This window comes from Sylvia atricapilla, chromosome 1, assembly GCF_009819655.1.
Source record: "Sylvia atricapilla isolate bSylAtr1 chromosome 1, bSylAtr1.pri, whole genome shotgun sequence".
Taxonomy (NCBI): Eukaryota; Metazoa; Chordata; class Aves; order Passeriformes; family Sylviidae; genus Sylvia; species Sylvia atricapilla.
The window spans coordinates 32670189-32694784 of record NC_089140.1 but is presented as its reverse complement, the minus strand read 5'-3'; the positions used below and the strand labels follow the sequence as shown (position 1 = coordinate 32694784).

At 40.0% G+C, this 24596-nt stretch overlaps 1 protein-coding gene across 3 annotated transcripts; it reads left to right on the top strand.

Moving 5' to 3' along the window:
• The first annotated feature begins 318 nt into the window (after positions 1-318).
• On the top strand, positions 319-24292 carry GSDME (gasdermin E). Of its 3 annotated transcripts, none has more exons than XM_066318870.1 (10): positions 319-406; positions 2588-2818; positions 3948-4140; positions 11683-11854; positions 12845-12965; positions 17680-17868; positions 19519-19646; positions 19764-19950; positions 21328-21401; positions 22648-24292. In XM_066318870.1, the coding sequence occupies exons 2-10, from the start codon at positions 2608-2610 to the stop codon at positions 22876-22878; spliced, it is 1506 nt and encodes a 501-aa protein (XP_066174967.1). In that variant the 5' UTR covers positions 319-406; positions 2588-2607; the 3' UTR covers positions 22879-24292. The 3 variants fall into 3 exon arrangements, with proteins under 3 accessions (XP_066174967.1, XP_066174973.1, XP_066174961.1); XM_066318876.1 differs by lacking the exon at positions 319-406 and adding an exon at positions 1783-2323 and having other exon boundaries at positions 11683-11815; XM_066318864.1 differs by lacking the exon at positions 319-406 and adding an exon at positions 1783-2323.
• Positions 24293-24596: the final 304 nt, after the last annotated feature.

The window sequence follows — 24596 nt, the reverse complement described above, 5'->3', positions numbered from 1 at the left end:
TTATTTCTGTCAGACCAAGCACAGCTCTATTAAAATTTCCAGAGGAAGGAGCTTCCAAGGCAGAGTTTTCTTAATGCTGCGTCTGTAACCAGTCCGTGTCCATTTGGTCAGGATGCCGTTTAGCCTTGTGGCTGTATTAACTCCCTGGTGCTGGCTAGGGGCATAATTGCTCTGTGTCTTTGTTCTGGGAAGTAGTGAAGCAAGGTATTTGGAGGTATTGTCAGATTTGTGTTAAAGGTCCTGTATCCAAAGAGAAATAAGCAGGAATTTGGATAGAATATTCTCGATTTGCAGGTACACCTACACCAGCAAAATATGCTCCCTGCAAAGACATTGCCAGCACAACAAAGTGTGGGAGACATTGCCATCATTTTGAGGCTGAAAACTGTCCTATCTCTCCTGCCTGGTGAGTTTTACTCCTCAGAAGCGCTCTGTCCTCTTGCCTGGGTGTTCCTTTTGCTAGTCAAGAGTGGTGATGAGAGTGAAGGCAAGACACTGTGAATTGGAAGTTTTACAGCCTGGTGCAGTGGTTCCTCTCATGGGATTTAGTGTGTTTGTTAGAATGCCAAATACTAGGACCTGATTTTTCAGTTTGTTTTATGATAAACTCAGAAATTTATGTCCTCTTTTTTTTTTTTTTTTTTCCAGAGACTGTGTCCATGTGAGCTGGCAAGGGGATCAGGGTGAGTGAGCAGTCATGTAGAGTACAAAAATGTTTGTAAAAGGTTATGCTGAGCAGAGGCAGCTAATGCAGGCAGTGAGAATTTTAGACTCCTGCAAAAGTAGTCTTGTGGATAAAGGAAACTAATTTTGGTTTGAAGTTTTATTTGAGTTTTCTTTCTTTGCTGCTGCAGTGGATCTGCATTCCTTTTTTTTCTGTTAAAAGTGTTCTCCCTGAGATTAAAACCAGGGAAATTAAGGAGGAAACATGTAAGAATGCAAAAAATCAGTCTGAGTTCAGTTTAGGAAAAAGTCAGAAAACAAGAAAGTCAGTGGAAATATTCCCAGTACCCACAGCTGAGGTGATGCTGCAGGGTTTGCTGCAGCTGCAGTTACAATGAAAGCCCCAGAAGACTCTTCAGTAAAATGTTATGTCACTTAGACATTGCTCAAATCCTTCTGATTTAGGTGTTGTTGGAAGACACCCTTTATTTGTTATGCAGACTAGGCCATAGAGGATTCACGAGGAGGTAAATACCTCATCATTAATTAGTAAATACTGTGTGGAATATCTGAAATGATACTTGGGAGAAACTAATGAAAATATAAGTTTGCATCTGCAAAATGGCTTTTTTTTTCCTAACACCAAAATATGGAGCCTGTGGTCCGAGCACTAATAATCTGTATTCAGGTTTCTGTTTTCTGTCAATTATCCTGAGTGCTCGCTGCAATATTGGTTTTTGTTTGAAGTCTGCTCTATCTTACTCTGGCCTGTGTTTGTAAATGACAAATCTAAGATCTGTGTGGAGCAAGAGGTAATTATGAAAGTGTGGATGCCCAGCTGAGACATTTTATGATCTTACTTGAACTTTCCAGTCAGTGTCAGCTGAGGGACCTAAAGGAATGCTGCTGGATTAAAAAAAAACCCTCATTTAATTCTGGAGGTATCATTAGCTCAGATAACAGAGTTGAAAAACTCAAAAGATTAGATTCTTTGAAAAGATCAAATATTAATTTATTAGAATTGTGTGTTTAGCTCCGTGAATTGTCATTTTTACCATTTCTTCTGTGACTTTAGCCAGTCTCCCTTGCTGGAAAACATTCCTTGTAAATACAGTAAAATACATTCCTGGGGATAAGGAAAAGCTTACATAATAAGATAAAAGATAATAAATGCTGGTAATTTTTAATTAAAATCATTGCAAAGCAACAGTAAGATAATGGATATAGTTGTGTAGGGGATATGAATAACAGTTGCAAATAACATATGTTCAATTTAGCTGTAGTTATGCAAATGAAAAATAGAAAATTGGAAAACATTGAAGGTAAAAAAGAGTTCATAAATAAAAAAATTAATTGGAATTTTCCATGGGTGTAGTTCAGAAACAAAACTTAGTAACAAATATTCCAGCTTACATATTTGGTGCTTTTTTTAGAACAGTTGTTGTTTTCCTCCATATGCTTACTCCCTATTAAAAAGACCAAGATAATTTGTGTGAGTAATACCTAATTGCCTTATAACTTACTCTTTATGTGGAGTAAGGTAATAAAAGAAGGATCCTGTGGGGAGGCAGAAATCCTCTGCCATTGCCCCAGTGCTCTCCTCATCGAAGCTGGGCTCTACGGGGTGCTCATTAGTAGCTGCTTTTTCATAGAATTTCAGGTAAGATGTGTCAGTTTTTCCTCCCTAACAGATTAACAACCTGTGAATGTTCCTCTTAACTAGAATTCTTTTTTTAATTACTGAGAAAACTTGCAGTGGGACAAGTGATTTGAACTCCTTCCCAGCTCAGAGTGGAGAAGATAGGGTGAAAACACTGCAGCGTTCCTTCCTTAATACCAATTCTGTGAAGAACTTCTTGAAAGGACAGTGTAAATATTTATACTTTCCTACTGTAGTTGTTTGAAAACAGATGTGTTCTTTCAGCCTTTAGTTGATCCCTCACGATGTTTGCAAAAGCAACGAAGAATTTCGTGAGAGAAACTGACAGTGGAGGTGACTTGATCCCTGTCTCCAACTTGAACGCGTCAGACAAGCTGCAGCTTTTGAGCTTAGTTACGAAGAAGAGGCGATTCTGGTGCTGGCAGAAGCCCAAGTATCATTTCTTGTCAGTCACCCTGAGTGATGTGCTTACTGAAGACAAACCAATAAAACCGGGTAAGCACTATTAGTGCAGATAAAAACAGTACAATCGCTAACCTGTTTTGTTATTATTTTCAATTATTTTCAATAATTGTTATTAGAGGGCTCCTTTCAGAGGAGTGCTCTAAAGGAATCCTCCATCCATGGGAATGAGATGAATGGATCTTTTCTCACTTGACCATTTATGTCACTAAAACTGGTAGTAATAAATGTTGGTTAAAAAAAAGAAAGTTTTGCCGGGGTAGAGTATTAAATTGAGTGCTAAAGGTTTTCAAGGCTGTACAGTCCTACTGTTTAAGAACAATGCTGTTTGCAGCCACAGGAATATCCCTAGAATATTATAGGGGGTTGTGTGTGATAGTAGTGTGAAACTGTAGTGTGCTCCAGGTCAAAAGCAGTGAATAAACAATATCTTGTTGGTGTTAGTAGCCCAGGGAATGCTTACAGGCCAGGCCAAGTGAGTTTTACCACCCATTCTGTTTATATTGCACAAAGAGACTGTTAAAAAAGGTTGACCCTTGTACTTTTTTCTTCATCCAACTGTAGCAGTCCCACCCATGTTTTAAGATGATTGAGATGGAATCCCGTATTTCTAGACATTCCTGTATGTCCAGAGATACAATTCCATATAAGAAAATAATAAGTCCCTAACCAAAGGGACTGTGGCTGGCTTGGAAAATTAGCTGATTCTAAGTCAGTTCTCTGCTTTTTATGTATATAAAATGCAGAGTTGTTTTAAACCAGTTAGATTTTTCCTTTGGTTTTTGGTGAGCTTTGGGACAGCCCTATGATCAGATGTGTCACAATAATGCCAAAATATTGGCAGCATTGTACAAGCAGGTCTGCTTTGTCTTTTTCTTTGTAGCTGAAATAACTTTCAATCGTTCTTTATAAATATTTCATAGTGTCTTGAGTTCAGCACTTCAGTCACCTCATGTTTTCCTAAAATGGCAAAATACAAAAGATAGTAGAGCAAAGAAGATGAAGAGAGCAGATGCAGGAGTTGTAGAGATGTAAATTTCATTATTTATCTCTTCATATTGTTCCTTCACTAACTTGTCGTATTTTCTTTAAGTATCTATTTCTTCAATCACTTAAGGGCAGTTTCAGCACTTCACAGAAATTACTGTTATTGCTTTCCTAGTGATTGTGGAGTCTGACTTTGCAAAATATATGGGGAAGTTTGAGGATTTTGTTCAAGCAAGTATTGAAGCATCATTTGTGAAGATCAGCCTGGGAGCTGGAGGGAAGGGCTATGTGGAAAACCAGTCCTCATTTGGAAACCTGAGGAAGCAGGAGATTGACTTGCAGCAGCTTATGAAAGATGTCAAGGACAGGTATGTTTCTAATGTGGGTGTTGTAGTGGCCAGGAGAGATTACTGAGCTGAAAAGATTTGGGCCAGCTGTGATCACCGACCAATTGATTTTGTAGTGTTGCCACAGCTTGAAAATTGCTTTTCTTATAAGCTTTCATATTCATGATAAGTCATATATACAAAAATGAAATTTCCCTTTTTTTTTGCAATCTTATTAGTCAGACTTTCCTTGTTTTAAAAACATCTCTCTGTAATTTCATTTTATGTTTTTGCATGAATTATCACCTGGGACAAGAACCAAATCCTCCCTTCTTTGGGGGACTGTGCTGAGGTAACAATCTGGAAAAAAACAGAATTAGTTCTCTGTGTTATTGAGGCATTGAATATGGAAATTGAATTCAGAACTGCTAATGTTCTTGTAAGCAGACTTTGGAATTTTGTGTATGTGAGTGACCATGCTAGAAAGTATTATTTGAAGTTAAAGGAATAGCAAAGCATAGTCAAGGCATATTCAACTACCTGAACAAAATATAGATCTGTTGCTTCCTGTTATACACTGTGTTAACTGAAGGGAACCATATTCTTTATTTTACAAGATGCACAACACTCCCTCACTTCCTGTCCTACTCTGAAATCGGATCTATTTCATGTTGCAATGAGCCAAAGCCTGTTTGGCAGCCAGCTGACAAGTCAGGGGTCTACTGTCTATTGCAGGTTGTGACTCATGGCAGATGAGGGTGCCTCGTTGCTGACAGCATTGTACCCTAGATCTCTAGCAGGGGCTGTAATGAATTTGAATAGCCTTTGCTGATGCTCTGAAGATAAAGATGAGAGGTTTTGCTATCAGTGCAGAAGCTGTCAGAAGCAATGTAAATTTGCTTTAGATACACTGGTGTTCTAGAAATAATCAATTCTCCATTTTCATGGGAACAAATGACTGGTGTTCTCTTTATTGTGGGCATTCACAAGTCAACAAATTTATTCTAATAAGGCACCTTGCTCTCTTTGTACTAAATGCCTTATTAAAAGCAGAAAGTACTGGGCTAAATGTGCATACCAAGCCTGTGAAATTAACGTGCATCTAGTATCATGAAAATAGTGTCAGTCAAGATTTAGAGTCTTGTTTCTAGCACTAGATAGAGTCCTATGGAGAAACAAACTAGAGTTACTTTGATTTAGGGTTAGTAAGTTTTTACTTGAAGTTACCTACTCTGTTCACCAAAGGAATCCTCCCACAGCAAATCAGCCTATCTTAAAGTTACCATCCTTTATGTAACTAAATACTCAGAAATATGTTACTTTCTTTTGAGTGTTGAAAATCAGTAGCTCTATGCTGATCTATGTGTAACTGTAACCACAGTTGATGTCTGTGCCACTTTATGCAAGGCACTAGGTCTTAGTTCATAAAAAAGATGCTCATAGCTTATTAAAGCTTATGATGCACAGTGTATAATTGGAACTGAGTCAGTCTGCCTTCTGCCAGGTCACTGAAAATGATGAGGATAGCAGAATTTTTATTTTTTTTCCCCAGTGTAATGCAGAAGCTCATTGGAAATTGTCGGCAATGCCTTATAGGAGAAATTCTACTTACTTGCTCATAAATATTCTATGATTTATGATTGATTGTGTCCGAGCTTCAAGCTTTCATCCCATTCATGCGTATTATGTGGAATTCAGGAGTGCTGATGCCTACAAGTTAGTGATTTTTGGATGCAAAGAATTACAGTATTTAAAGGAGCATGTTTACCTGTCAGACCTTGTGAAATACAAGGCAGCAAAATGTTCTTGATGTCATTTAACGACATGTGGTGGTTGTGCTTGTTTGATCAATCATTGCTTCATTTATTATTTGTACATATATAACCTACTTAAGTTGCATTTTTAAAATGTTCTTCTATTAGGCTGATTAAGTCACAGTTGCAGATTAGTAGCAGTAAACTCTAAAAAGTCAAAGCTGATGTGTCTTTTAAGCTAAGTCATGTGCGTCTTCAGAGTTGAGCAAGCTGAAAGTACTCAGTGGCAGCAGATTGGTTTCCTGTCACTTCTTAGGTGAACCTTCTGAAGGAGAATCCTACTGATCTTTTAATTGGATTGCAGGTGCTGCATTGGCTCATTTTTCTGAAAAAGGGTGATAGCTGAAGGGTGTGGGATGAGATGCTTCCTGATTTGCAGAAGCAGTGACATTGTAAATGCAGAGCACACCTATTAACATAATATACAGTATATGAAATAAAGTTAAATGATTGTTTTAGGTACACAAACTTGGCATGTTTCCCTTTAAGTTATTTTTGATTTTGTATTACACAGTGCTTGCTAGTTTACAGAGTATGTAACATACTGATACATACATGATTTGGGGCAGAGTTCTGTGCCTTTAGCTCACTTGGATTGCTATGGATTTGAGAGTACATTCCATCTTTTATTTTTCAGTACTGTCTGCCATAAGGTCTCCTCTTAGAGAAGCTGAAGTATGGGCTGGATGAGCCCTTTTTCCGTGGTGCCGAGACCAGAAAGAGCTGAAAGCAATAGTCACGATTTGAGACTCAGGGAGCTTTGTCTGAATATCAGGAAACTCTTTTTCACTGTGAGGTTGCCTGAGAAGGCTATGGAGTTCCCCACCTTGGAGACTTGATCCTGGGCAGACTGCTCTAGGTGGCCCTGCTAAAGCAGAGAGGTTAGATCGGATGACTGTCCATCCTCAGCTCTTGTGTCTTCTTCTCTCCAGTAAAAAGGATTATGAAGATATTAAAATCTCTGTACTTCTCATATATTAACAGGTTTGCTTGTTTGTTTTTACCATTTCACTAAAAGTCATGGAAGGTGATTTAAAGATAAGATCTGAGAGGACAGTGATAGCAGTCAGTCAGTCAGTTCATATCAGCTGCAGAAAAGATTGCCTGTCATACTTCCATTCATGTGAAGGATTCCTAACTCTATGATGAGCATGTTAGGAAAAGAGTTGTGTTTTTAGCAGCATGCTCTGGCATGGCTGAAAGATACTTTCATAGTATTGCACATTGCACTTTAGTTGAATTAATGAAATTGCATATTATTGTCCATACTGAGACAAAAATAAGTATTTATTCTTAATCTGAGTACAATGGAAATTCAAACCATTTTGTGTTGTGATTTATTGTTTAAAACTCCTTGAGTATTTATGAGCATGATGAGAAAACCATTCAGTTTTCTCCATAAACTGCTACATGAGGTAATACGAAGTCACAAAGTGTTGTGAGACAGGATTGAATAAAAGCAATTGTGTGTGCCTGTGGCTTGAAAAATAAGGAGCATGTCAGATAGAAAATAGAGAAACTACCTGTCACTTGCAGTCTGAGGAATCTATGGTATTCTTAGGAAAGATGTTCATTGAAGTACGTGTCAGGTTATTTTGTAGGGAAAATAGTGAAGTGCGATCAATAAGCTGTTGCAGTTGCTGTGTTCTGTAAGAAGTAGGTCAGAGAGGTTATATTTGAAATGGATTAACAAAAGAAATATGCATCTGTGCTGGGATGGAAAATGGCAGAGTGAGGTCTGGTAGATTTTAGTCTCTGATGCTCATCTAGAGGTCTCTGTTAGAGCAGGAACAAAGCTGGGTGAAGGCTCTCACTTGCAACAAGCAATATTTGTATGGAAGACATTAGACTATTGCACATGATAAATGAAGAGGTTGTGAGCATGAGCTGCCTGTGTCTTTGCAGCTGGGAGAGGAGATGTATTAATGTGACATTGCCCAGTACAGGATTGAAAAGGTTTTTTACTTGGAAGTAGTTTGGACCAGTGAAAATTTGTGCAGACGAGCAGTAGAGCTGATTTCAATGTGAGAATGGAGAGTACTCACAGCACTACCCATTCTTCTTGCTATTTGTAGGAAATTGACAAGCACCTTGCTTTGAGGATTTGTGGCTGGGTTACTGAGACAGTTAGACAGGATTTTATGGAAAAATGGTCCTATGGCCTCTCCTTTGTGGGAAATTAGGTCGAGTTTTGTGCCTAAAGGAAAGACTCCTCAGTGTCAGCAGTGGAGTTTAGAGCAGGCTCGTGCTCTCTACTTTAACTGTGAGAGCCTGCTATGTTGCCAGGTGCTGTCTGTTTTTTCTTGTCTTTATTTAGTTTCTTCCTTTCTCTCTTCTTTTTTGACTTCAGTCTGCAGCAAATTGCCTTTGTGCCTCTATTGTCTGCTGCTTTCCTAATGAGAGGAGAAAACTACTGAATGAAGTTGAAAGAAGTCTTTTGCATTATAGGAGAGTAGAAGTGCTTAATCTAGTTAAATGTGGAGTGAGACCAAAATTCAAAGAAATTATTTTATGTACATGTTTTGCCTGAAAAGCTTCCAGCATAGAAAATCATTGACCTCAGGAAGGTTGTTTAAGCAGAACAATCAATCAAGCAAACCCCCATAATTTGTATCTTTTAAATAATTTTTATTTATACAGGCTTATACTCTGTGTGTTGACAATGGGACTTGGCAAACCCACATCTCATTATATTTTCTGTAGTGTTATTTTTGAGTGCTTCAGCTCAGCTGCTTGGAGTGGGACAGGTGATGGTGATGTAGTACAAATGGCACAGGGTTAGTGAGGGCTCTTGTACAGTACAGAGGGAAAGAGATGGTAAGAGCCGTGGTTGTAGAACAGAAGTAAAAGCTCTGAAAAATGACCTGTAAAATAAAAAAATGCAATGCAATTCATGTGCCTTGCATGCATGTATTCTCAGGGATTTAACTTGGCCATCTTGTGTTATTCAGGTATATTCTTACATTCAGTGTTGTGCTGACCAGTAAGTTCAGTTCTTGCAAAAATACAGTCATAGACTCAGTGGCCATTGCCCTGCAATACTGGAGGCCTTGCTCTGATTGTCAGACTTTAACCTTGTGGTTTGCTCTTGATAACTATTGTCAATGATAATTTAGATAAGCTGGGTACTTGCTTACCTCATGTAATCTCCTGTTTGAATTGCAGAATATTTTGCCTTCAACAGGCTGTGCCCCAGTAAATAACTCATGATGTGCCCACGTGCAGCCCTAAATTTCTGGTTTATGATGTTCAGTGCCAGAAGTCTAGAGGAGAGCACTTAACTCTGCTATCTTAGAATAAAAGGTTTCTGTAGCTGTGGGTAAGGCTTTGTTTTTGAAAGCTCTGAATTTGGAGCTCACTAAACTTCCTGGGCAGAGGAGAACATTTCTGACGGCTTTACAATGGGACGCATCCCACTGAAGTCGTTTGAACCCTGGAGCCGTGGCAGTGGCTGTCTTTGGTGTACATTCAGCTCTGTGCAGGGGATCCCAGGTGGCACTGCTTGGGGCGGGGAGCTCTGTCCCTGTGTGTCAGTGTCACCCTCAGTGCTGCAGCAGCTCCTCCAGCGTTGCCTCCAGGATTTGTTCACTGCCCCTCTCTGCAAGTTAACGACGTCTTCTGACTCTTCTGCCCTACCACTCTGTTGCTACTTCTGCATCTGGACCTCAGAGCCAGGAGCATGCCAAGGTCTGAGCCAGTCCTGCCTCAGGCAGAATACTGTAGAAGCAGATGGAAGAAAAAGTCTCTTGAATTATTTTGGTAATTCATTTGCATAGGGTTAGGTCATATTCTATATGCTTCTTCAATTAACACTTATTCAGAAATAGCAAATCTTTATTTAGTAGGTATTTTTCTACCTTTGATTGTTTGAGAGGGTTTTTTCCTCCAAATTATGAGGATATTCGGCAAGTTTGTCGTCCTCTTAAACAGTCAAAAAATACATGTGATAGAAATGGCAAATTTCTTTCGTGCTTCTTCACTGTATTTTTTCCCCTGTGGCTCCCTAGGCCAAATGTTAAAACTGCAAGTACTAAGTGCATTAATTTGTATTTCCAAGATGCGTAGCACACAGCTTTAGAAGCATAAATAATTATTGTGAAGTATATGATAGTCTTGATAGACTGTAACTAATGGCTCTGGCTTGGCAGACACTTCTGAGAACAGTGATGTTTGTGGTTGCCTGACATTCCTTCAGTTTTTGCTTAATCCTAAGGTTCATTGCATTCCAAGCATAAAGCATGACTTTGCACCAAAGGAAGGAAAGTTATATTAATAATATCAGGAATGTTTGGGGATGCTTTTCTAGTGTCTGCTGCATTGCTTCAGAGGTATTTTCTTTCCCTTGTCTAAACAATCAACTTTAAGGTTTTCAGACAGTTCATTCCAACTGATTGAACTTTCATATAAGCGTGTAACTCTCCAAAGATCAAAAATTGCCTGAGGATATTTTTAATTCAATAAAAACCCCAGCTGACTTCAGACTTATACAGACTGCATAAATTCAAAACTCCGGAATCTAATAAATCTAAAACTTTTTAATTAAAAGTGGAGATATCTCGATTTAAATGAATTGGAGTCAAACATGTCATTCTGTCACATTTTTGGGAAATTGCCATTTAGCTCCATGAATAGCCATTTACAGTAAAAGGGAGGAGAAAAGATTGAATAATTTGAGTCAGGGATAGGAGTCCTTTAATCTTCCAACAGTTTTGCTAGAGATTACCTGTTCTTAAAAAATATAACATCTCGTCTGAGGACCTCCAGTGAAAATTTTGCAAAAGTGTAATATAATTGACACATTTTAATCAATTAAGTACAATTAAGAAGTTGCTTTAACTGTTACCAGAAAATCTGTTAACACCCCAGAAGAGAAGGTAGTGGATTTTGTAATATTTTCTTCGAAAAAAACCTTCTGTGTTGTTTCTGGGAGTTCACTTTCTGTCTTCTGCTCATTCTAAGAGGAACCTAGCATTAGAATTATTTCCAGCAGTGTTTAAACAGATGCTGAATCATGCTGTGAAGTAAGGATGGTTTATTAAGTTGGTGCCTGGGCTAGAGTTTTGAGCTCTCCCTCAGAGTTAGTTTTTCTTTCGACTATGTCAGTCCTGGTCACCAATTTTAAATTTTGAGTCTATACCAATGAATAACGCAGGACTTTGAAGCAGATGGGATTTTTTCAGTAATCCCCAGTCTCAAAATCAATGACATCTTCTGTGTTTTCTCATTTGGCCCTTTGAAATACTTGGTCAGTGCTGATCCCCCTTAGCCTCTTTGGGGTTTAAGTGAGCACTGAAACAGATCCATAGCAAGCAGTGAGGGTTGGCACTGAGGCATTGCTGTGATTGTGTCCCCCAGCCAGCACCCCCTGCCATGGCCATGGTAATGTCAGTGCGAACTCACAGTAGGAGAGGATTCAGTCCAGTGTCCAAGAGCCTGACCTGGTTGGTTTTGTATTACCCAGGAAGCTTAAAGTTGCCTTTAGTTCCCTCTTGCTTTTTCTTTGCTTAGAAAGTATTTGGACAACTTCCATTTTTGCTCAGATTAGGGAATCAAGAATTCAATATGTGTGTGAGGACTTACTGTGGAATACTGATATTTACTGCTGCCAAATAACAAAAGAAAACATCATAATTTTGAGGAGGCTGCTCCTACAGAAACCATTGTCAGTTTTACAATGAAAGCTTCTTCAAGCAATTAAGAAAATGTGGTTATTGTTTTGTTTTGTTTTGTTTTGTTTTTTCACAATTATATTGTGTATTTTCCTTTTCAGGACAATAGATCTAAACAGTAGTTTACTGCAACAAGTGATAGAAAGAAAACGTGAAGTGCTGTGCATCTTGAGAGAAAAGATAATCACAACTCAGAGGTGTACGATATCCGAACGTATCCAGACAGAGGAAAAGGTCGGTGGTGTGATGGGGTGCACTGCAAAAACAGTACAGGTAAAAGTTACTCAAAATCTGCAGGGAATAGAACATCTGCACGTTATCTGGGAGGAAATGATTTCTCCAAATGGACGTCAGAGTATTTTTCGTGTTTTCTTAATGTGCTGAACAAACTGCAGTACCTGCAGTACTTGGTTGTGAAAATTTTGTATGGTAAGATGTTTTTTCCACTGCCTTTCTGGCAATAGATGCTCTATTTTTGATGAGCCTGGAATGTAGTTTCCATCAATACTATCAAACTGTGATTCTGTTTCTCTCTGGATTCCTTCCTACAGCAAAACATGAAGCAAACCTAAAACAATTCATTGCAAGTTGAATAGCAAAATGCATTGCTGAATCAGATTTATTTGAAAAGCCAAGAAATTGTTCATCACAAATGGTTGCAGTGTCTACTGAGTTTTCACATTTATTGGGAAACTGTTTTCGATCATGGGAGTAGAGATTAACTGCATTATGAGGCTATCTGAAAAATTGCCTATGAATTGAGAAGGAATTATCAAACTCAAAACACACTCATTCACTGCAAATTTTTTTTTTATGCTGGAGATGAATCACTTCTGTGTACGATGTGTCTCCAGTTGCAGGAATCCGGGAGTTGCAGTATAACAACCCTCTTTGCAAGTGCCACCTTTCTGGTACCAGCCTCCAGCTTGGCAAAAGAAAAGTCACAGTAGAATTGGGCAAAGCAGGACACTGAAGTGGGTGCCCATTTCCTAGTGACATGGAGCTTCATGTGTAGCAAAAGCTGTGCCTGGAGCCCTACTTTGTGCTAGAAGAGGGTAGCTTAGAGTGTAAGAGCTGCCCTTGGCATTGTGTTTCTGCTTCACTCTTCATCTAATTCCATTCTCAGATGCCAGGTATAATGTGTGCTTTGATGAGACATCATGGAGAATAAAGCATATTCTCCCTCTCATTTTCCACCTTAATTACATGCTTAAGCTATGCTGTAGCTGAATCAGATAAATGGTGAATAAATCTGTCTTGTAGGTTTCAGTAAGTGAAAGTGGAAGTCTGGTGAAGGATTCTAGCGTGATCCTTGAAATTCCTCCTGCAACCACTATTGCCTATGGTGTAATTGAACTGTTTATAAAGCAGAATGGCCAATTTGGTAAGTGAAAAGCTTGGGTTTTGTGACACACGGTTCAGCTGTGGACAAAGTTGTTTGTCAGACAATGATTTTTATGTTTCCCCTGTGCATGAGGGTGATTATGTTGCATGGGGTCTTTTCCCTTGATAGTTATTTGTGCTAGAAATGTTGATTTAGTAATTTTAAAAGTCTGATTTAATAATGCTTTTTCACTTGCTTGAATGTTCTGTAAAACTCGGAATGACTTAGGTTTCAGGGAACCACAGGAGATTCTGCAGCTGAACTTTGATCTAAATTCAGAGTTAGATCAGATTGCTCATATCCTTGTCTATCATTAAGTTTTGATTTATCTTCAGGGACAGGGATTCCATCACTCCTCTGGGCAGCCTGTTACCATGTTTGACCACTGTGGTGGTGAACTTTTTTTCCTTAATACCTGCTGTTTGCTAGATTGCTCCAGTCTGTGAACATGGGGCTTGTGCTCAAGAGTCCAGAATTGGACACAGCACTCTGAATGCACTTTCCCAAATTGAAAATTCAGTTCCATCAATCCACCAGCTACAGTCTTGTCAGTACAGCCCAGCATGCAGCTGTTCTGTTTTAGGGGAAATATGGGAGCAAACTTCAATAACTGCAGGGGCATGCTACTGATCCTCTTGGATTTATTGTCCAGGTCTTTTGCTGCAATTTTGCTTCCAGCCAGCTGGCCCTTGGCCTGGGCTATTCCTTTCACCTGTTGCAGAGAGTGACCTGAATGTAAATCAGCTATCAACCAGGAATGTTTAGACAACAGTCATGTTAAGAACAGAATCATCCATACAGGACTGGATTTTAAACTTTTCTAGCTTACACTTTCGTTTAAAGATTGCCCTTAGAGTGGTTGCAGAAATGCCCTTGTCATGTTTTCTGGTCATGCTTTACTTATGTCGGGTCGAATATTTTTCAGGTTAAAAAAAGATGTTAAAATTGGCTTGTGGGGGGGAGCTGTATCTCTGCTCTGCACAATCACTTGGGTTTTTCTTTCTTGTCTATCCTCATTTAAACTCACAGATGTAAAGGAGCTTTCAGGGAATGTTATGCAAGGAGGAATAAAATCAGATAGTAGAGCTGAAGTTGGGAAGGGCTGATGTGGAGAGAAACAGGAGATACATTGAAGAAATAATTGTAGTACGGTTGAGATTTGAATCCAGGATGTGCTTTACTTGGATGAGAAATGCAGAAGATTAACTCTCAATCATATTCCTTCTGATATTAAGGAAGTCTGTAGGCTCAGGAATAGAAGTAAATATTATGTAACCTGTAAAAAGTTTCTGAAAAGTAGAATTGCTCTGATGTAGACTGAACACAGAGATAGTACCAGAGGATGTTGACGTCATGGTTATAATAGAACTGTAATTCAGAGTAATGAGGTGCAATTAAGGCTGTCTGACTACATAGCTATATAGCTGATAGGCTACTTAGATGATTTCTACATGAAATTATGATGTCCTGCTAGCTAAGAATACATGGGTCTTGTTAATGCTGTATGTAATGGGTCTGTATTGCTCTGCTCTTTTGCCTCTTCTGCTTCTTTTTCCACTTTTTTTTTTTTATGTTTAGTATTAACATCTTTTAAGCTTCAAAACTAACACAATTTGTATCATGTTTTATCTTAATCTATGTCCTGCCCCTTTTCTTTTCTTTTCAAATTTTTGCTATTTTCCCTTACCTGAGTGTCATTGAGAAGGTAAAGGGGAGGAACTGATAACAAAATTAGGTCTTTGCCAGTGAGAATAAGTATGGTGGAGCCTAAACTTCAACTCGTTAATGTCTGAGCAGCAGGGATCAGTGTCTGTTTATGGCAATAGAAATAGCCTTTGAAGTTAAATCCAAGGACTAATGTAGTCTTTTCTGGTGAGAATGAAAGTGACCAGTAGCAGGTGTAGCCTAATGGGATTGTCTTCACAGATAATTATGGAGTAAGATCCATGTAAGCATTTTTATTGTTTGTTTTTCTTTGCCACTGCCAGTACCTGAGTTATTCTGTTAGGAAAAATGGTATATAAATTTTCTTTTAAATGTTCTGACTAATGTGACTGGTCATATTTGTGCATTTTTATAAATAAATAAAATGAGTTTTATAAAAAGAAGGATCTAATCCTTTTCTGGTCCATTTGCCATCATGCTTTCCTGTAATCATTCTGTTTGATTTCTACAGGCTAATTTTCTACTCCGTGTAAAAGCTGTTTCTGCTTAAAGCTTTGCAGTTTTGTGTCTCTAAAGTTGCACTGAAATGCCTCTTGTTCTTGCTTTACAAAACAGAAGATATAAAAGCACCCAGTTGATTTGCTTTGTTCTGATCATTGCTATATGTGTGTGGTTTGCTTTTTCTTAAATGTCTGTAAACTGAACAGTCCCAATATATCCACTTTTCCACATAAAGGAGTCTCTTTGATTGTTTTCATTGATCATCTCTGGTTTTCTTGCATTTTTGTTAACATTTCTGAGTAACTAATAGGCTCTAACTGCACTGTGGGAGGTTTGTCATCGATGAATATAGTAGAATTCAATACAGAATTAATTAACAATCCTCTTAATACAGAATTCTGAGTCCTGTGTTTTCCTGTGCATTGAGTCCTATTACAATATTTAACAACATCATCTGAAAAGTTTGATTTCCCTTATTAGCATCATTTTGCCTCAGGAGGAGAGGCGGTTTATTAGCACAGTCTTTCTCCTCAGGGTTCATGTGGAAGCCTTGTTATTTTCAATGACAGTAACATAACTGAGTTGGCCTTGTGGTGCCTCACCTGCTGTCCAGACTCTTGTTGTTTCAGGAAGTTCTTAGCTTGTGTTAATCGCTTTCTGCTCCTCTGTAGCTCCTTCTTCTCCGTGAAGGGTTATGCAAGCATAAAGGTCTGTCATCTTTCTTTCTCTATGGTAGGGATTTCTTTGTCTGCTTTCCCTTTGAAAAAGCTTTTTGCTGATGGAGTGCTCTCCATGCTTTCTCATCTGCTTTGAATGTCCTTAATTTAGTGAGACAGACTCTTACAACTGCAGAAAGGTTATATTTAGGTTTTGTGCCTGGTACATGTGAGCACTGTGCTTGATGAGTTACATTCTTTTCCCTATGCTATCAGGTATTACTTTAAAATTGAGTTTCTCTTGCTAGCCTGCCTGTGTTCTCCTCAGACCAGCTGCAGAGTGCCCTGGTGCTACACACTCAAACCTTGCAAAAGGGGATCAGCATATGCATAGGGCTTTGGCTGTATTCTGCATCTATAGGGCACAGTGTTGGACACATGAGCACAGAACTTGATACTCCAGATTTCTCAGCATAACTCTCATGAAGACTCCCTGTACCTTCCAGGAAGCCCTGAACTTCATCAGGCTGGGGACACTGGGATGGCAGGACAAGGACAGTCCTGTTGGGGTGAGGTTGGCCAGTGCATGTCACAAAGATGAGGCAGAAGGGGCAATCCAGCAAGGGCACTTAATTTGCTCTGTGAAGTTAATGAAGAGAGACAGTTGTTGCAGAGTGATTCTGTTAGGGAGCATCCCTGGGTGATGTCCTTTGGAGACTCTTAGAAGTCTCCTGTTGTCCACTTACCTGGAGGCCTTGAGGATGGACCTGTTGCTTGGCTGAGAAAGAGGAGTCTGTCAGTGACCAACAGACGCTCTGTAAAGGACTCTCAAGAGTTCTTAGAAATCTCAGAGAATACTTTCATATGTCTCCTTCATGAGTGGATCCTGTTGCCTGCATTACAGCACGTTTCTTAGTGGGTAGAAAATGTACAGACCGGGGAATGAGAAGCTGGAGAGCAGCGCTGTGGAAAGGGATCTGGGGGTCCTGGTTGATGGCAAGTTAAACATGACTCAGCAGTGCCCTGGCAGCCAGGAGGGCCAACCCTGCCCTGGGGGCATCAGGCACAGCATGGCCAGCTGGGCAGGGGAGGGGATTGTCCTGCTCTGCACTGGGGCAGCCTCACCTCAGGTCCTGGGGGCCCCAGTGTAAGAAAGACATTAAACTGTTAGAGAGGGAAAGGAGGGCCAGGAAAATGGAGAGGGGCCTTGAGGGGAAGCCTGTGAGGAGCAGCTGAGGTCACTTGGTCAGTTCAGCCTGGAGGAGACTGAGGGCAGACCTCACTGCAGTTACAGCTTCCTCCTGAGGGGAAGAGGAGGTTTAGGTTGGATACCAGGAAAAGGCTCTACAACCCAGTGGTGGTTGGAAACTGGAATGTGCTCCCCAGGAAAGGGGTTACAGAACCAGCCTGACAGAGCTAAAGAAGCATTTGGACAGCACTCTGAGGCACAGAGTGTGATTCTTGGGAATGGTGCTGTGGCAGGGCCAGGAGTTGGACATGATCCTTGAGGGCTCCTTTCTACTCAGCATATTCTGTGATTCGACATCAAGAATTCCTACCTGCATCTCCTGTATGTAGCATTCTGGTTTACAGTGTTATTTTCATGTTATTTTCTGTCTATATTAATTTAGTTCACAGGAGCTGGTGTCACATTCTGTAGGAGGCAGCTGCACCCCAGGTCTTCTGTCTGTACACACTGTACCAAACATCAGGGCTGCAGGAATGCTCAATAATTCACATGCACAGCAACCACTGTCATTCCCTCCATCTGGAAGAGACAAGACATGGAGAAATGACATGCGAGAACACTAGAAAATACAAGCTATCATCTCATTCAGTAATTGCTTGTGTATTTTATTAATTATTGTTTTTGATTGAATTTCTAATTACAGAGTTCTGTCTGCTAGATGAACAGCAAGGAGGTTTTGAAAAAGAAGGCACAGAAGGCTCAGCTTATCCCCATTCAGTTCAATTCAGTGGTGCATCGTTCCTCTATCAGCCAGATGCTGTTGATAATGAGATGTACTCTGGGGCTAAAAACCTCGTTCCCAGTGATGCTTCTATAAGTATATTGAAACAAGGTATTACCAGAAATGCTTTACATGATTATATTACAGTGAATTAAATAACCTGATAGGCAGAAATAATTTGGTACAATAGTAAGTAAGAAATCTTGTTAGTTCATTTTAATAGCTCTTACCAGGAACTCTTGGGGGAATGCACTGAAAGAATATAAAAAATCAGTTTGCAGTAAGTGTATGCAGTGGAGACTCTTTGCTGTGAACATTCTGAATCCATCTGTCATAAATATCATCTTACAAAGTCAGACGTTTATGACAGCTCTTTTACATTCCAGGTAACCTCTGCAAGTTTAGTGGTGATACATGGTTTTGTTTGGAAAGGGTCACTGGAAATAGTTTCTCATGATTTGAAAAATACTCTCAGTAAAGGTACTCAGTTACAGGTTAAGTCTCAAAAATAGACATCTCCCTTGCCTTCACTTCGCCTCATTATTTTCTGAGAAGCTTTAAAACTGAGAAAATCAAAAAGTGGCTTAAACGGAAGTTTATAAATTGGTATAATGGCCCAGGTACAAGTTTTTATTTATAGGAATGTGGAAAGAAGAAGCAGGAATTTTACTGGTGGAATGAAAAAAGGGAAAACCAGTCAAGGCCTCAGAGCACACTGTGCTTTTCATCAGTTCTTGGTAGAGTTCTTACAGCTGGTTCTGCTAATGAATATCACCTCTCTTGTCTCTACATTTCACCCTTGGTTAATGGCTGTTCAATAAACAATAATAAAACAATATTCAAGAAACAATATATAAAAACACTTGGGAAAGAATGGTATGCCACTGTTCTATTTTTTGTTTTAGCTTGACATACCCATTTGCTTTTCTTGCTTAAAAGGCTCGGAGATTTCTTTAAATAATTTAACCTCTGCTGTCTCTTGAAAAATGAAAAAGCTAAAAAAATTGGTTTTACTAAAGGATTTGAAAATACATTTTATTTTCTGTTATTTATATAGACAAATTCTTAAAATTGCATCAGATAAACAAAATATCTGCCTGTGGCTGGGCTTTTTTTTTTCCCCAGTGAAGTAATTTTTTAGTTATAAAGGACATCATTGAACAGAGCATGTTTCTTGACTGGAGTGACATGAAGGAAAATTTAAACAAATTTGAGAACACTTATATGCCCACAGTTTTGGAACGTGGAAAAAAACCCATTCCAACATTCTAGTCGGCGTTATTGATTTGAAAACTTCATTTTTTTTTAGCAAAGTGGTAATTTTATGTCACAAAAGATTTAATTTCAGTATCGTTGTTGAATTGTGAGAAAATGAATGCAGAGCACTCCCTTGTACTTAATGAGTACTCTTCATTTTGCCATATAAATGAACATTCTCTGGACATAAACTTTGAAGTGGGAGACTTAATATATAGTTAGTTGGTTAACATTAAAGTATTGACTTTTAAAATATTAAAAATACTATACATCAAAATGTTAATTCTTGGTAGCTCTTCTCCTTTGTTAATGTTTGCATTGAGGTTTCTTTTGCTGCTTAGGAAATAAAATCAGATCTGTTCAAGCCTTGCATTTTAACTTGTGCTGGTGGAAATCAGGATGTCAAGGTGTGATGATAAATGAGCTTATAAAACATGTAGCAAAATGCTATCTGTTTTTACTGGCATTTATGTAGCTTTATTTTCCGCTGCTTTCTTGAGAAAGATCTGTCACGGTTGAAGACCCAGTTCCAGCCCTTTGTGAAGCTTCCGGAAGGCAAGCAAAGAGCTTTATATAAAACCCTTTGTGAACTCCTGCTCCATGAAGAAATGGTGACTGCCCTGGGGGACATGGTAAGATGAAGAACCTTTGGATTGCTTCCTAAGAGTAATTTCAGAATAGTACTTAGCATTCTGTTTTGCCTGAATTTTTCTCTTTTCAAGAAGTTTTGCTTATTCTTGTTCTTTCAGTTCGATGATATCTGCACAGGAGACAAGCCAGATCTGGAGGAGTTAAAACTTGAACAACAAAGAGACCTCCTTGACTTCTTGCAGCTCTTAGGGTGCAGTTTACAGAGTGAACTGTTGTTACAGAAATATCAGCCTCAGGATGAAGAACTTTTCTCAGCTGCTCACCTTCTTATCAGTGCTATATCTGGTATGTTGTAAAAAGCCCTTTTTTAAATTTTATTTTCCTTTCAGCAGCTCCTTCCATGTTGGAGCTTTTATGGCTTTCTTTGAGCAGTTGGTGAGCTGCACGAACATAAATTGTTCTGTTCCCTTTTTATGAGTTTGGTATACTATGCTTAGCATTCCTGGCTGTGAATTAAATTCAGCCCTCAATCACTGACAGATTTTGTGTGTAAATTACACATTCCCCCAAGACTGCTCAACTTTGCTTCTGCTGAGTGTGAGCATTTGCAGTTTGGCAAGCTAATTTCTGTACTTATTGCATGCCAGAGTCCTTCCCGCCTAAATGCTGTGAATTACAAATTAGGTGTTGTCTCCTGTCCTCCAAACAGCATATATTGTTCAAGTGCAAACTAAATTTAGCAAAAGTGAGTTTAACACAGAGACACTGCAATTAGAGGGTTGTGTTGCAGCTGCTGAAACAGGAGATTAAACATAAATGTCAAACAAATGCCATCCTCACAATCTAGTTGGCACCACAGTGTTACTTAAAAGTTACCTGCAAAGTCCAAGACAGACTTCGCTAGATTTTGCTCTTCTCTCTTGTATATAAAGATTTCCCTGACATTAAGATAACAAAGTCCAGTGTAAATTGTGGCACTGTGCAGCAAAATGTCAGTGTGCATCCATATATGCACAGGACCCAGGTGGGAGAGCTTAATTCATCTGTGGAGAGAGAAAAGAAGTAGAAAACAGAAACCTGCTGATGTGGTAGCAATTGTCAGATGCCATTAACAGCAGGGCACAGTTAATTGAGTGTGTTGCATTATTACCTGACTTTGGACATAATGTCTGCTGCTAAAGTCCAGGCAAGTGTAGCTGGATCTATATTCAAAAGCTGTTTTATGCCTGTTGCTTGTGGTAGGAATTACAGCCTTTTAGTTACAGAGCTGAAGGGCACCACAGGGATCAGTTAGTCCATCTCCCAGCCCCAAGGCAGTCTCAGCTGTGCCATTCCTCTCAAATGGTGCTTTGCAGAAGTTAGCATCTCATATAGATTTTGGGAGCATAGGTTCTTCTTTTATTCAAGGTCCAAGTCATTCATCCAGCCTGTAGACTCACAGCTAAACACCGAAGAGATACTTAGGGAGGAGGCAAGGATAATGGAGAGGAAAGCCACTTCTCTACAAGTTTTCTTCTCTACAGGCCTTTTCTCAAGGACAGAAATAGTCAGACCCTTTGCCCATCCCATTCTATTCTGCCAGCAGGAAGGGGCTGGATCGGTCTCTTCCAGCATCCAGCTGAGGAGGACCTGTTAGCTCCCTGATGAAACTCCTGTTGCAGCAGCCAGCCTGCTGCAGGGTTCACTGGAAATGATCTTTGCCTGTGACTGTGTCCTTCACAGAGCTGCCTGATGACACGCTTGTCCTGCTGCGTGCCTGCTGTGATCTTCACGTTGTTCCAGCCTTGTGTTCTTTGGTGAGTAATGGAGGTGGGACTGTGGCTAGTGGGCACAGCAACAGGAGTGGCTGTGTCCTCAGCCGTATTTTCTCCCCAGTAAAGGAGGAGATGTCAAGCTCCGGTGGGAATTTCGGCTGTAGGCAGTGCTTAGCCAAGGTCAGAGTCTGACATGGCAAATAAAGCACGTAATTTACTGCAGGTGGATGCTTGACTCCTGAACATTGCTGTATTTGGGAGATTTCATGGCTTGCGAGCAAAAGAAAATTGTAACTTAAGCTCCAGTTTTATTTTTCTAATAGTTTCACTGTTTTAAAGTCTCAGCAACAGTGGTCATCTCTCCTTGGGAAACAGAAATTTCGCTTTGATAGGAACAGTGTTTGAGCCTTGGCAAACCCTGAAGTCTCAAAACTCTGAGGCCATTTATTGAAACTGCTGAAGGAATAGTGCAGGACATTAGAATAATGGAGCACCTCTCCTGTGAGGAAAGAAGAACAAAATTGGATTTGCTCAGCCTGTAGAAGAGAAGGCTTTGGGGTTACTTGGAGGCTTACATCTTTTTTGTAAGCCTCCCAGTACCTGAAGGAAGCTTACAAAAAAGGTGGAGACTTTTTACAAGAGCATGTAGTGACAGGACAAGGGGGACTGGATTCAAACTGAAGGAGAGTAGGCTCAGATCAGATACTGGAAGAAACTCTTTACTATGAGGGTAGTGGGGCACTGGAACAGGTTGCCCAGAGATACTGTTCCAGTGCCCCATCCCTGGAAGTGTTCAAGGCCAGGTTGGATGGGGTTTGAATAATTCTGGTCTAGTGAAAAGTGTCTTTGCCTGTGGCACGGGGATTGGAACTGAATGATCTTTTAAGGTCCCTTCCAACCCAAAACATTCAATGATTCTGTGATTTTCTAAAGCTTTTTAAAATCACTTACAAAAACAGCAGTAAAATCCTTTAAAAACAAAGGGGCAAGGGGAGTTCTGTTTGCTCCAAGTGATAGGTAAGTGTGATGTGCAGTGAGAGAAGTTGAACTCAGGGAATGACACAGTAGGAGAGATGTTTCTCCTTAAAGCGTGCCACAGAGCTTTGGTTCTGGATCAGTACGTTGTACTTGTCAGGGCTAATAGTAAAGAGAATCTTGACCTTTTGCTGCTGCCTTGTCAGCTCTCTGGTGGTTTTGTATGAAAGAACTGAGCTGTGCAATGGCAGGAATGGCAGTGCTTGGAAAATGTTTTAATGTCTCTGTCATTTGCTTTCTCTCATGAATACAGCCTAACATCGCTTCAGCTGATGGCACCGTGGCGCTGAGCAGTCCTTTGGTGGCCACTCTTGCTGACAGAGGAAGATTTGAGGTGGTGCAAAGGCTGTTTGCTTCAACAAACATTAATCTGGAAATGGCAGAGTCTTCTGTAAAAGCTGTAACTATGAAAGAACCGAGATTCTTCCCACTTGTTCTTTATGTTGCACTGTATGGATTTCATGCTTTAGGTGGGAATGTATAGGAGCTGTACTGAGTATCCAGTTTTTGTTCTAGCCTGTTGTTTCTTCTGTAGCTCTGTAATTTTGGTGTGTTTGAGATCAGCAGTAGAACTATTCTGTTGGTACTTAGGGCAGCACAGCCAGGAATTAGGGCGACAAGGGGACGCTGCAGTTTCAGTGGAAAGTACATAAATAAGGGATGAAGGGGAGAAATTAAAAGAGAGCCACGGAAGATAAATTGAACATAGCTGCTCTGGTAGGTGTCAGATCTGCAGGGCAGTGAAAGCTGGATTGCTTGCATTAATATGCACAGGAGAAAACAGCAAAGTACAAACTGCTTTTTGTAAGCAAGCAAACAGGCAGGCCCTGGAAATCCAGGGTTCTGCAATGCAGCAACTGTTTTGCTCCTTTAAGCCTGGATGTGCAGAATGCCTTCACTCTGGAGGAAGTGCAATGGAGGGCTCTTAGAAAGGTACTTGATTAGATTCTCTTATTAATTATTGTTTGGCTTTTATGGATGTGAACTGCACACTGTGGGAAATAACAAAGCCTCTTTTTCAACCAGCAAGACCACTTCAGGGATTTATACCTCTGTACAGCATTTCTGTTTTCTGCTATGTTTTTACTCATGTTAGCAAGTTTCAGCTGTTTTAACTGCATTCTGATTTTTGAGGTATGGCAATGCCTTTTGGTGTGTGCACATGAAAGGTCCCTTGCTGCACACCACAAAAATGATCATTTTACCCATTACGACATTTTCAGTCCAGATATTTTTCTTGTTTCTTTGACTAACTGCTAACTATTGGTAAAGCACTGTGTGCTTTACTAATGCTGTTTTTTCATCATCATTTTTTGTAATCATGGATGGAACAGAAATGCAGCAGAGATCACTGTAAATGTGTAAATGTGGGAAGATGATGTTCCAAGTAGGTGGATTATCAGTGCTTACAGATGAGATCAGGAGATGGCTGAGAGACAAACAAGCAGGCACCTGTGTGGGGGTGATCAGTAACCTGGCCCTGCAGCGTGGCTGGTGGGTAGGAGTTCTGCTCAGTTTCCTGTTCTATTCCCACATGGCCTTGAGCAGATTGTCTAAGAAGCCTTTAAAAAGTCACATCAGTTCAGCTCTCCTTGAGGACATGGACTTTGCACAGAAGCACCACGGTGCCTTTCCATTCCCTGAGCTCAGGATAGCTCAGCACGCTGGGATGTGGGCATTTCTGCATCTCATCAGTTCAAGTGAGGCTGATGGTGTTGCCTGAACTTTGTGCTGGCGGAGAAGGAAAGGTCCTTTAGGAGGCTGGAAGCATGGAACTCCTGGGAGTGATGTGTAAGTCGTCTTTTGCCCATTGCTACTAAAAGTTGCTTCTGTAATGAGTTTACCAGAACTGTCAATTAAATGCTATGTCAAAACAATAGAATAAATTATGCATGTAATTTCCATTATTTTTCTTTTGGGGACTACATCTTTGACAAACAAGCAGCTCCAGGCTGGCCTCACATGGAAAATGCTTTTTCAGGTTTAGATGTGGTCTTCCCTAGGAAAGGAGGTGATACAAAACCTGTAGGGGGGTTCAGAGGAGGCTGAAGCTTGTCTCATAGAAGATTTGATTTCACACCCTAACTTAACCTCCCCAAAATACTGTTTCCCTTTGGCTTCCCAGGAGGAAGGTTGGAGAATCCATACCTTTGTAATGCAGGAGGAGCCCAGTGCTCACCTCCTCCAGCTGCTCAGTCCGAG